The 12,924-nt window shown below is 32.7% G+C and overlaps 1 protein-coding gene across 2 annotated transcripts; it reads left to right on the plus strand.

The window, feature by feature from the left end:
• Window positions 1-5,529: 5,529 nt before the first annotated feature.
• Window positions 5,530-11,865, plus strand: LOC18049280 (U11/U12 small nuclear ribonucleoprotein 65 kDa protein). Of its 2 annotated transcripts, XM_006443292.2 has the most exons (12): window positions 5,530-5,844; window positions 6,454-6,525; window positions 6,872-7,087; window positions 8,340-8,421; window positions 8,677-8,871; window positions 9,151-9,339; window positions 9,418-9,588; window positions 9,856-9,943; window positions 10,206-10,264; window positions 10,749-10,814; window positions 11,003-11,132; window positions 11,390-11,865. In XM_006443292.2, the coding sequence occupies exons 1-11, from the start codon at window positions 5,681-5,683 to the stop codon at window positions 11,084-11,086; spliced, it is 1,386 nt and encodes a 461-aa protein (XP_006443355.1). In that variant the 5' UTR covers window positions 5,530-5,680; the 3' UTR covers window positions 11,087-11,132; window positions 11,390-11,865. The 2 variants fall into 2 exon arrangements, with proteins under 2 accessions (XP_006443355.1, XP_024045352.1); XM_024189584.1 differs by lacking the exon at window positions 6,872-7,087.
• The last annotated feature ends 1,059 nt before the right edge of the window (window positions 11,866-12,924 follow it).

A 12,924-nucleotide genomic window follows, 5' to 3' on the forward strand; every position in this document is an offset into this window, starting at 1 on the left:
GAAAAATTGTAATATAAAAGAGAACGTGAAAATCAATTTAAAAAACTATACATTTTTAATTATTATAATTTGATATCACTAGAAAAGTTGTATGATATGTGCATGAATCATGACCCACAAACATGTTATTATTCATTGTATAATAAACACATATTAATCATTCTCATACCAAATTAAGTTGCTATCAAGAATGAGTCCTTCACTGCAAATTAATCATGAGAAATTTTACAAAACAATGACCTCTAATCTAAATTAAATCTTTAACCCAGCTAACCATATTATTATTATTTAACGCTAAAATAAAAATAAAAATAAAAATTTTATTTTATTTTTTACTTTTTAAGTTATTTTGGTAGCTTTAATTTTTTTTAGATAATTATTAGCAAGACACCAAGGCATTAAATAGCTTTAAATTAGCTAGTACTAATTTATTTATAAATAATTATTAGAAAGAATGTTGTAACGGCATGAAAAAATAATCATGGTTTTTAGATTGATAATTATTGATCAATTTGCTTATTAATTTTATTGTAATGATAAAAGAAAAATAAGGGCGAAATTGTCATATATTTAATAGTGTGAGTGTTTTGAGGTATTTTTTTTTTTAAATATAGAGACTAAACAGATACTTAACTCAAAATATAGGGTTAGAATATTAGATTATATTTGCATATAATATAACAACAGACCCATGAGTTGTCACCCATAACAATTCAATTATTTCACAAACTGTAATTTGTAGTCTTTTTGTGACAATTCAAGGGTTGTTGTATACCATGACCTATAATAATAATAATACCAACAAAAAAAGAAGAAGAAGAAAATCATACCGTAATTATTGATATTTCCCACTTAATAATAATATTCCTTCTTCTAGATGTTGTATGATATGTCTCGAGCTACGCCATACAATAGTTTATGCATACTTTGAAGACTAGACTAGAAATTTTCTAAGTAAATGGGAAACTTCTTAGAAGTTTACAAGATTGGTCATTTTTCTCTTTTAACCTTTTTCATAATTGTGATCAGCGGCTACAATGATTTGAATTATTTTTTAGATATGCATACATATTTCTGCACAGTGTGCATTAAATAAAAGGGCAATGCTTTATGACTTTTCGACAAGAATATTAACTGTTTCCTTTCTTTTTTTTTCAAAAGTTCATTTGGATAGAATCTAATTAAAAGTTAGGATTTGCATGTGTCCTCTTGCTGAAATGTACATGCATGACCGTTTTTATTTATTTATTTATTTATTAATAAATTTCACATTTAATTCTTTTTTAAAGTAACAACCTTTTTATTTTAGCTTTTCATTTAATCGATCGATCAGGTACGATTACGTTAACATCAATTAATTAAGATATACTTATTGAGTATTTAATAGTTGAGGAGACTTAATATGTTTATTAGATGATAATTTTATGCAAATTCAACAGAAGCTCTTAAATTACTTATTTGATGTTTCGTTCGTTCAATAAATGAATATCACGCTACTTAAAAATGGAATCACTTATATTACAAGAGAACGATTAAAACCATCATGTTACGTTACTTCAACAAATATATCATTTCTATCGCTCTATGTTTTCAAAATCGCTTTTCTAAAAACTAATATTAAAATTTCTGTTTGTCTTTTACTATTCACCACTATAAATTTTTTCTTAGTGAATAGTAGATTTTACCACATCAAGATAAACTAGTAAATGATTATACAATAAAAAAAGGGGGTTAAAAATAACATTTTCTAACGGTAAAGGAGTATAAATTTCGAAAAATAACAATTACATGGAGCGTTGATAAATTTTTCCCTTAGAATATTTACTTCAAAAGTGTAGCACTATTTTAAGATTAAATATTTAAATATTATAGTAAACCACTCACTAGATGAGTGGTGGGCACTACCTTCAATATTGTATACATAGCATTTTAAGATAATTCAAATTTTAGGACTCGACTCTTCACGATTTCATTAATGCCTTCTTTATGATTTGAACTGGTCTTTTAACTACTTTTAACCACTTATTTTGAAACTTCCAACACTTTTATTTTGGCCCATTTTCTAAATTGAAGTTGATGTCATTCACAAACGATCGTGTACATTTACTTATCTCGATTCTCTCTAGATATTTATCAAGAATATTAGTGTTTCTTTTTTTTTCTTTTTAAACAGATCAAGATTATTAGATTAAAATGAGAAGAATTTTGTAATTAGTTTAATTATGAATTTGGACTCAGTGCTAAACTGATTTTTTTACTAATTTTTTTTAAAAATACAATTGATAGTTACTGAATAAAAGTATAAAAAAATCAATTAAATTTTAACCTATATTACAACACATATACGTATATGGTAGAATAGTATGCCTTATTTATTTATTTTGTTATTGTTTGCACATTGCGCTTTCCTTTTTCCAACAAATTGAGCCCGTGTCACATGTTCCCTTTTTGCTAGATTCAAGTTAAAAGTTAAAACCTTGTGGAAAAAAAAAAGGGGCTAAAAATTAAAGCGACACAATAGCTTTAAATTGAAAAGAAAATAAAAGAGACCATTATATAACAAGTGGATTGTTTTTTTATTTTTTTTATTTTCAAGAGTATAACATTGTTTTGACACATATATATCTCATTCTTTAAAAGATATTCACTGACATGACAAATGCGTTCGATATTGTTTTCAAATCCCATCTTCTATTTTTTGAATTCAGGAAACATCAAATATGTGTTCAATAGATTGTTTTTTAAAATATAAAATTCATTCTATACTTTTAACAAATAAAACAAGAAAACAACTTTTTCTTGTTTTCTTTGTTTCTTAATACAATATTATGTTTCAAAATGAACAAGTTTCTTCTATCATCTCTGAAAATGATAATAATATTAACAATAACAACAACAACAACAACATTATTATTATTATTATTATTATTTTTTTTATAATACCCAAAAAATCAATTTCTCTCACAATAATCTTTTCTTGTTATAAACATACATTATCATAGTTATGTTTTTATATATTAATTAAATCAAATATGTAGAGTATATCATTTTTCTTTTAAAAAATTAACAAGATCACCTAATTTATTCTTATAATTAAATTAATAAAGTAATTAAATAATAAAATGATTATATATTACTTAATATTAAATTTATGAAAATTATTTCAATAATAATTCTTTAAAATATTTTTACTAACTTTGTTTTACTTTTATTCATTGTCAAGATTATTTTTGAAAATGATACTGAATATATTGTTAAATTTTAAAAATTGTTTTAAAAATTATATTTTCATTCTCATTTTTATTTCATGAAAAAAATAATTACAAAATAATACCGAACAGACCTGTCACTTCCATGTTTTTGTACCAATTATATTCTCAAGCCATATTAAAAATTTTTTTATTAAAAATTATTTCTAAAAAGAGACTCATTATTAACAACAGCAATAACAACAACAACTCTTTAGTCGAATTAGTCCAATGCATTGACACTGTATTTTTGAAGTAAAATATTCAAGTATTTTTACAATTATAAAATATTTTAACTTTAGTATGTTTTAGATTTTAGTCAAAAGGAATTGCCGTAAATAGTTTACGACGGTTTTGGTAATTGTTTTTTCCAAGGGCCTGGCCGTACTGAATCGCAGCCAGCAGCGGCAGTTTTGTTTGTTGGCACGAACAACGAAGCTTCTTCAATTTTCCTTCCTCGCCCCACATTTACGATGCAAGCAAACGACCTGTCGTTGTCGGATTTGCGTCGTCCCCCGTCATCTTATTCCATATCCCTTTGATGACCGCCACGTTGTCACTAACTCACACGCCAAGATGGTGACGTGGCGGGTCCCGCTTTATCTTTTCCCTGAATTTGACGTGGCATGGTCATCATGGCTGTTTCATTTTCATTTTTTTTTTCATTTTTGATCTCATAACCTATTTTGACATTTTGTGAACACAAAATCATCTCCTCTCCTGTTATGTGTCCCACCAAAATTATTTTTTCAACAATTGAATTGATTTATTTAAGCTATTATAAGAACTATTATGAAATTATTCTTTTTCATAATATACACGTAAATAATTTATGTTATGCAATAAATTAAACGCAAACAAAGCTAGAAAAATTATTTTAATCAAAATTAAACCAAAATAATCTTTTAAATAAAAAAAAAGATTTTTTTAAGGACCCTTATGAACAGTGCTTATTTTGTTGGGATTATGAAGATTTTTGTTAAGGAGCAATACAATATTATTTGTCATATTAAGGTTGTTTAAAAATAACTCTAAAACTTAATGGGCCTCAAAGAAATTTTTTCAAGGCCTAGCCTGAGCCTGGCCCTCTCTTCATATTTTTTGCTATATCACACTGATAGCGGTGATAAATAAAATGCATAATGTTATTGAGCGATCGAGGCTCATCTAATCATCTTACCCTATTAGGATTTTGAAAAATTTATAAAAAAATTCTAAAAAAGTTATTGACAAATTGCAAGATTGAAGGAATCTGCATGCATTTAAACCAGCAAATCTGAGGAAATGGGGGCGGCTTAAATTTGCCCTTCGATTTGATTACCCACAGAATTTGGCTAAACAGATGCAGGGGGGTTTATGTGGACAACGTATTGATTGATCAAAATTCAAAAACGTGTAAAAGTGACATGGGATTTTGAAAAACAAGTTCTAGGAACTAGGAAGTCGTCATCATCTGATTAAAGCCCCCATTTTATTTTATTTTTTCAACAAGATAACGATTGATGTAATTAATTATTTAATCAATGCTTCTAATTAAAAGGGGAGGGCTGTTGATAGAAAGATTCGTGACCTAATTATATATGCGGCATTTCATCAAATTCGGCAAGCAATTCGCCGAGTGTCACCATCTGTATTTGGTTTGAACAGTTTAGCCAATTATGGAACTACATGACCTTTATTTTGTTCTAGCAGCTTTGCCAGGACTGTGATGTCTCAAGGAAAAAAAGAAAAGAAAAATCTTTTCGCTTCATGATTATTGTCTTTTATATGATCGTTTAGTTCAGCCAATAAAAGTAAAGATAGATCATAGTCCCCATGGTTCACAAACCACACAGCGAGAGAGAGACAGAGAGAAGTGGGGGTCACTCATCGAAGATTCATGCATGACAATATCCTAAATTCATAATACATGCGCCTCTTGATTGAAAAATTTGGGTCAAATTGCCCAGCCGGATCCTCCCATAACGGCTTTCTTATTGGAGGCCCAAATACCCATCTTTTTATTTTGGTCTCAAAGCCCGTTCACAGAACCCAGCCCATTATAAGATTATTAAAGTAGCAGTATTATTCGATCTAATAGGGTGTGATGGAGGATGGAGCTGTGAGGATATGATGGGTCAGTAAGTGGCCCGTCTTTCTCCTTCTTCTTCAATCATGCCGTACCACATAAAGCCCATAAGGAGTTTTTGTTACGGACAAGGCGATGAACCAACGAGCAAGTTCTTTTCTCGTGTGGGATCCTTTTTATGCGGTTTTTTTTTTTTTTTTTGATTTACAAAATCCAGAAAGGAATTTTCTGTTTTCGATTTGTGGTCTGTTAGTAGTAGAGAGTTGTTGAGTTGAACTGGTCACCTCTCTTTCTTAAGCTGAACGACGCATTTTCGCAGTGTTCTTGTAGAAACTAGAAACTGCCGAGATATTGACAGCCGCGAATGGCGACCGCTCCTTTTGATTCTGGGCCTCAAAACAAGCAAGAAGCTGAAAATTTAGTTACCCTTTTGATCAAACACCTCCCTGATGCTATTCCTCAAGACACTCTTTCTCGAATCTTCTCCCACTACGGTGCTTCTTCTGTCCGTCCTTGCTCCGCCGGAAGGTATATCACGTCACTAAATTTCTCATTTTAATCAAATTTGTTGAAGGGTCGTTTTGATGATGAACTATATGGTACATTTTGCATTCCAAATTTTGATTATGTGCCTATTCACTAGCTGGTGTTTGGGACATATGCTGTTTTAGATTTCATATCCTGTTTCAGTTTTTAGGCACACATTAGTAAAGTACAATCAAAGGTTGAACCCCACTCACAAGGGTGGGTACGAGTTGTATTACCAGTTACTTTATGCTGAAACGTTAGCTGCCGTCTAAAAGTGATTGATAATTTAATTTTTGTATGGTTTCAAAATTTAAATAGAAGTACAACTGTGACAAATATGTCCTAGGATGATTATCTTTGATTGCCTGAATCTTATATGTGTGAATTTCCACACCTTGAGTAATCAATTTTTGCCAATTGATGTGCCATTGTTGGTTTTGTTGTTGCCAAGTGCAATGTGATATTGAACTCTTTTTTGCATTTTCTTGCCATTGTCTTTAACTACTTGCAAACACAACTTTCCTTTGTATTGTTTCATGGATAGCTGAGCCTTCTGTTTTATTTTGCACTTGTAATGCATACTATGAGTTCTTTCTTTTATTTATGCAGATTAAGAAACTGTGTATTTGTGGATTTCGGAAATGAACCATTGGCTTCTCAAGCACAAATGCAGTTAAATGGGTAAATTTCTATCTTATGCATTGGTGGAATATTGGAACGAGATAGGGTCAGGAAACTGTTATGAGATTTATTTCTCTTTTCATATGTTTCTCTTGAAAGGGGTTTATTTTCTTTACCCACTCTGTATTTCTTCTTTTATAATTTTTAATATTTTTTTGAAGATTCTTTTGATTGTAACAATTGTTAGGTAATTTACTCATTTTGTCCGATTTAGCTGGACAATTTTGCTAGTTTAGCTCTCTTGAAACCTATGGATATTCCCTCCCTTTTCACCTACAACCTTGGCATTGATGTTAATCCCATGTCAAACATAGGTATTAAACTTTTTTCTTATGGTTCTGGTTAGGCTGAGATTTCTTGGTAAAGTCCTTTCAGTGGAAAGAGCTAGTAAGCCGAATGAGGAAAATAAACATAAACATTTTGAAGCTCAATCCATATCTTCGATGAAGGAGGCTGCTGTGACCAGAAATCAGCGTGAAGGCTTGAACTCAGGATCTGTACCTGCTGCTGAGCCAATTGCTCCAAGACTTGGTGTAGACTATCCATTTCCTCCTCACCTTGAGTATGCCTTTTCTTTCATCTCCTTCAACTTTTCTCTTTCGATGAAGCTTCTTGATGTATATATTACAAAGCTGTATGGCAGCAGGCTCCTTTATATCCATACTGTCAACCTCTTCCTTTAATCCCATTAATTAATGCCACCTGAATTAAGTCTTCAAACTTATGTGATTGTGAGGGAATGAAATTTCTTCTTCTTCTTCTTCTTCTTCTTAAACACTCACGTGCGTGCATCATGCTACCCTTTACAAAGGATTGTCCAAAAGAGTTGGTATTTAACATGCCAGTATTCTGTAATCTTACTTCAGTTATAACCGGAAAGTGCTTTGGCCATGTCTGCTTAGATGAACTTGTTGATTAATTAAAGGAAATCTCCAGTCTGATTGATTTGGAGACAATCCAAATATGATCCAATTTATTGGCCTGAATTTTTATTTCTGATCTTCAAGATTGCAATTACAAAATGGATTCAGGGTTTATTAGATTGTAACTGCATACTACATCATACGTTGAATGAAATATACAGTACATTGCCTGTGATTCACTGTCAGATAGTTCTTGTTTTGCTTGTCTCATATTTGAGATTATAACTTGGTTGTTTCAGTTAAAATATGAATGATTTTACATGTGAACCTCTGGCATTTATGATTTGATGGAATGTGTGAGAGAAGCCTGGCCTTTTAGATTTCTTTCATTATAGAATTTAATAATGGCTATCTCATTATCCTTTGCCCTGTACATTTTTATCTTTGTCTGATATAGATGATATCTCATCTAGTTAAATGAGCTGCCTGTGTCAGTCTCATATATATATGCTTATTCTCCATCAGATGGTAACCATTATTGTCTGTGTTCTGTTCTGCTTCTTCACTTTATGCCTGGCTATGGCACTAGTTTCAAGAACTCATGTTCATTGAGTTCCTTTTTTCACCCTTGATTTTTTCCTTGTACATAATAGGGTGTTCATACTAGAATTTGGTTGTATAGACCAAAATGTGAAGTATATCTATAAGTAGAACTTTATTAAATATGACATGAGGGAATCGATAGAGGTTCAGCCTTTCAGATTCTTCTTTTGCGTAAAATGCAATAGCAGCTATCTAAGATCCTTGTGCATAAATGTGTGCTCGTTTACTAAATGAAAGAATTTTTTTTCTATTTTCTTTATTCTGTTGTTTATTCGAAATCAATTCATCACACAACAAAGATAACATTGTTTTATTTTGTTCTGGTTATCTGACCTGCCTGTGTTGCAGATATGCTTATCCTCCGGTTGATGGAAATATCCTAACCAATATTGTTAATGCACTCATTGCCGTTCCTCGCTTTTATACCCAGGTTTCTCTTAATCTTAAGAAAAAGGCTTCTATTCTCTGGTTCTTGTTATAATTTGATGGTGAAAATCGTTCTCATGCCCTTTCATCAAAACTTTACTTACCCCTACTGTACTTACAAAACTCATGCTATGAATTTAAGTTTTGAAAGTAGAGGCTAAGTGTATTTTGATATAGTAAAGGGGATTATTGTATTTGGTGAATATACTTTTATTATATTCTGGTAATATTATCTTACAACTTGACGCTTTGATATTAGGTGCTGCACTTGATGAACAAAATGAATATTCCAGCTCCATTCCGTATGGCTCTCCCCACCCCACCTCTACCACCTCCAGTACCTACAGCGTCAGCACCACAACCACCACCTCTTCCACCTTCCGTACCTGTACAACCAACACCTCCTCCTACAGCTGATCTGTCAAGCAGTGAGTCAGAAATGGACTCTGATGAGGTAATATCTAGAGAGATTTTATTTCTGAGTCACATATCACATGATACTAGAGAGATATAAGTCTTCTGCATTTTGAACCTTTTGAATGGGAGTGTACTTTTTAACTTTTTGTTTGCTGTTATTTGGAAAAAAAAATAGCGTCTCTGTGCTGCTGGCCATCTTTTTTCCTCGTATCTGATTTTAATTTTTTTCTTTCTCTCTTATACCTGTTCCACTTTTTTTTCCATTTTGTCCTAATTTAGAAGATACGGATTGTTTTGTGGCGCAATTTCCTAGCAGGATAATGATAAGGGCAATTCCTTTGGAAATTCAGAAGTAGCAAAACCTGGAAGAAAGCGTGCCAGGCGAGAATCTATTGTTGGCCCAGCAATAAATAAGGATGTGGCTCATGAGGCTGTTGGAGTGAAACCTGCTACCTTAACTCGAAAAGAAATTCCAGTGATTAAAAAGAAGAACCCTGTGTTACAGGTTATGTTCTTGTCTGAAAGAATTTATTGTGATTTTCCTGTTTCAAATACTCGACATTCTTTCTTGGTCTTCTCACAGATAAAAATTACCCCTAAAGCAAGTCAGACTGAGGATAAAGACGATAGTGTAGCCAAAGAGTTAGAGGAGCCCAACAAAGAGGATTCTGATGTTAAACCTTTTGCAACCCCAGAAGAATTAGAGATGGGCAAGTTGCCTCCAGAGGAAATTTTGTCACTTCCAATGTTTAAGGTATGAGAATTGCTGTAACTAGTTTTTTAGTAGTAAAATAAATATGGAGCAATTACAAAAACAATTGACTGATTGGCAAAATCCAGTATCTTTTTGGCTTCTTTGGAGGTCTTTTATGTTGATGTATAATGGTTATAGCGTGAATGACATATTTGTCCAATATTTAGCTATAAGAAAATAAATATGAGAAATACTTATCTAGAGGATAAATAAATCTATGAATTATGTACCCATGGAAAAATTAGTTACTCTTCATGAACCTTGCAGAACTACGCAGCTGGGAATCCTGCATCCGTATTGTACATTAAGAACTTAGCAAAAGACGTCATCCCAGATGATTTTTTCTTCATATTTGGTAAGATCACAAATCTTGCTGCTTACTGCTCTTGAAATTTGCTATCTTTTTGCCGATATTACGTTTCTAGTGCATTAATTGCCTATAAAGTTGGACACTAATTACACAAAAGACTTAACCGGTTCTACGATCGTATATCAAAAGGGAGGATCTTACTTGATTCCTTTTGGTTTGAGAAATCAGAATGTTTTTGTTACTTCACAAATTGTCATAAAAAGACAGTTTTGAATAATTATCGTTATTTGCTTACATTGTGCTGTAGGATCATTGTTTGGAAGCATTGATGCAGCTAAATGTGGTCTTACTGTAAAGCTAATGCAGGTGAGATTTGATACATGCACAAAAACATATATGCATACACATTCATCTACACATTCACGTATCCTAGTTTAACGTGAATATGGAGCTTGAAAAAATAAATCTTTACTTTAGAATAATTAAGCCACAAATTTTATATATGTTATGTCATGGAGTATATCCAAGACTTGCTACCATTTGGCGGGCAAAACTGCAAAGTTAGATATTTGTGTATCAATTAGACTTGACTGTCATCTGACGTCACTGCTTCAATGCTTAGTACACAAGTCTAATATCAAAATTGGTGTCCCGGTCATAGGCTTCACATTCTATTTAAGTTTTGGATAATGAAATTACTTTCTTATACAATATCTTTACTTGTAATAATATTGTTGGACTAAGCAAGCATCTTATATTGAGTGGAAGGGCAGGTTAATCAGTAGAGAGGCCAAAACTCCTTTTGTTTTTTAATGAGATTGTTCCTGATTCTGAAAGCTACCAATTGTAGGAGGGAAGAATGAGGGGCCAGGCCTTTGTGACATTTCCATCAGTTGAACTTGCTCATCGTGCTTTGGTATGTTTCATACACTAAGCTATTTGATGTGCCAATTCTCAAATTTCTAGAGCATGTCAGCTTTTGCATATGTAGTATATTTGGCACGCAGTTTTGCTTAAATACCTACAAGTGATTTTTTGCTTCTATATTTTAACCTCTGAAGTAATTGTGAAGCATTGTTTGTTTGTAATCTTGACTGGTTGCAGAATCTTGTAAATGGATATGTTTTCAAGGGGAAACCAATGATCATCCAGTTTGGGCGGAATCCTGCAGCTGCAAAACCAAATTAAATCTCTGCTTCAACAGGAGGAAGCTCTTTATACTGCCACTTTCATGGTTAGTACTTTATTAAATATTACCTTCTCAAGTTCCTCAGCAAGCTTTACCAAAATCCATGAAGTCGAGGACTTTTGTTTATATGTGATTGGTGCTAACAAAAAAATAAAAATAAAATCTACTTTGAATACGTAATCTTGGTGACTTAGTATAGTTTCTGGTTTATGCTATTAGTGATTTGCCTTGTATCAGTCCTAAATATAAACAAACAGAACTTGGCTAAAATTGATACAGCTATTTCTTTTGCATGTCTTCAGGTACTTGCATCGCATCATCTGGAAAATGCCATATCTTTCTATAAAATGCGGACCATTGCAGACATGGAGTATACGGTTGCCTACCCGATATCCCAGTCCTATTAATAAGGCAGTCCTACTAGATCAAGGGTTCAAACCTATAAAGGTGGCAGTCATCCTCACCATTGTACCCATGAATCTGGGATACAAACATGTCCGTGGTCAGCCCAAAACGGGAAGGTGAAGACCTTTTTGCTGTGCCCTGCTGAAGATCACTCCGTATAAAAGCACGTCAATGGACTTGTTAACTGCATTTCTACAAAAGTTTCAGAAGGTTGCAAAAGACTCAGGAATTTTTACTGCACTCTTCACAGTGACATTGGGAAAACATCGAGGAAACCTTTTTTTTCTGTAGCATCTTTTTTGTGCTATTAAAATTCTTAATTTCTTATATTCTAAAAGAACAGAACTGGATTTCAAATGGGGTTTTATGAAAATTCCGATGTTGCAAAAGCTTGAAGAGCAGGGAGGCTATGAATCTGATAATTTTAGATGATATTAGGCTATTAAACAATCGAGGTGGTCAAATGCAGGAAGATGGAAGAAATTTTTGCTATTGAAAGAGATGGTGTAAACGAATATGAAACAAATATGAATTGATTGATGAGATTCAGTTTGTTCAGTTAGCCTCCTTTAATCTACTCTTTAAGTTCGAAAGGAATTTATAACAGATTCAAGGTCAAAAGAAATCCATTTATTTTCTTTGTTTCTTCTCATTTGTCAAATTCTGGATATCTAAATATAACAAATACATTTGGTTTTTTTTTTTTTTTTTTAAATGAATAAATAAAGATTCTCTCACAACTTCAAAAACCTAGAATAAGTGCTTTGGAGCATTAATGGCAATGGCAGCCGCAAGCACCGCCAATATCTGCCCTCTTTCAAACCCGTCTCCCTCCGCAAACCCTAAGCCGACCCAAAAAACCGATCTCTCTCTTTCGTCCAAAATCCAGCAGAAAACTCTTCTTTTTCTTCAAAAACAACAGTCCCGAACCAACAGAAGGGAAAAAAAAAAAAATTCACTGTTTTTTCATCACAAATAAGGAATACCCGGATGATGGTTTTGGAAATTTTGATGACATAGACAAGCCACGTGAGGAGTGTGATGTTGTGGGGATATACGGAGAGTCGGCGACCCTAGTGTTGAGCTTGCATTTTCCCTGAATTCAGACATTACTTGGATGGTGCTGAGCTTGCTGATTGTATCAGCATAAACCCACGTAAATGATTCCTCGCTAACATGGATTGCTGTTGCTTGTGGGTCAAGCAACTTTGTTTACTAGTTGATTCCTTGTCCTCTGAATCAGAAATCATGGGATACACTAGTTCTGATTCCAATCATGCAGTAGATTATAAGGATTGGTAAATCGCTTTGAGCAGGAGATTCAGAGCCATAAAGCTTTGGATTGTTATTTGCAGATATGGCTTTGCTAGCCTTATGGAGCACATTCTTAGCGATGTGGAAATGGTTAAACGATTTGAGGCGCTCGTGGTCA

This window comes from Citrus clementina, unplaced genomic scaffold, assembly GCF_000493195.1.
Source record: "Citrus clementina cultivar Clemenules unplaced genomic scaffold, Citrus_clementina_v1.0 scaffold_3, whole genome shotgun sequence".
Taxonomy (NCBI): Eukaryota; Viridiplantae; Streptophyta; class Magnoliopsida; order Sapindales; family Rutaceae; genus Citrus; species Citrus x clementina.

Bases quoted from the DNA above. Each gene is read 5' to 3' on its own strand.
- LOC18049280 (XM_006443292.2), top strand. From the start codon at position 5,681: ATGGCGACCGCTCCTTTTGATTCTGGGCCTCAAAACAAGCAAGAAGCT. The intron at 5,845-6,453 runs GTATATCACGTC...TTATTTATGCAG, and splicing joins CGTCCTTGCTCCGCCGGAAG to ATTAAGAAACTGTGTATTTG. The intron at 10,265-10,748 runs GTGAGATTTGAT...TACCAATTGTAG, and splicing joins TTACTGTAAAGCTAATGCAG to GAGGGAAGAATGAGGGGCCA.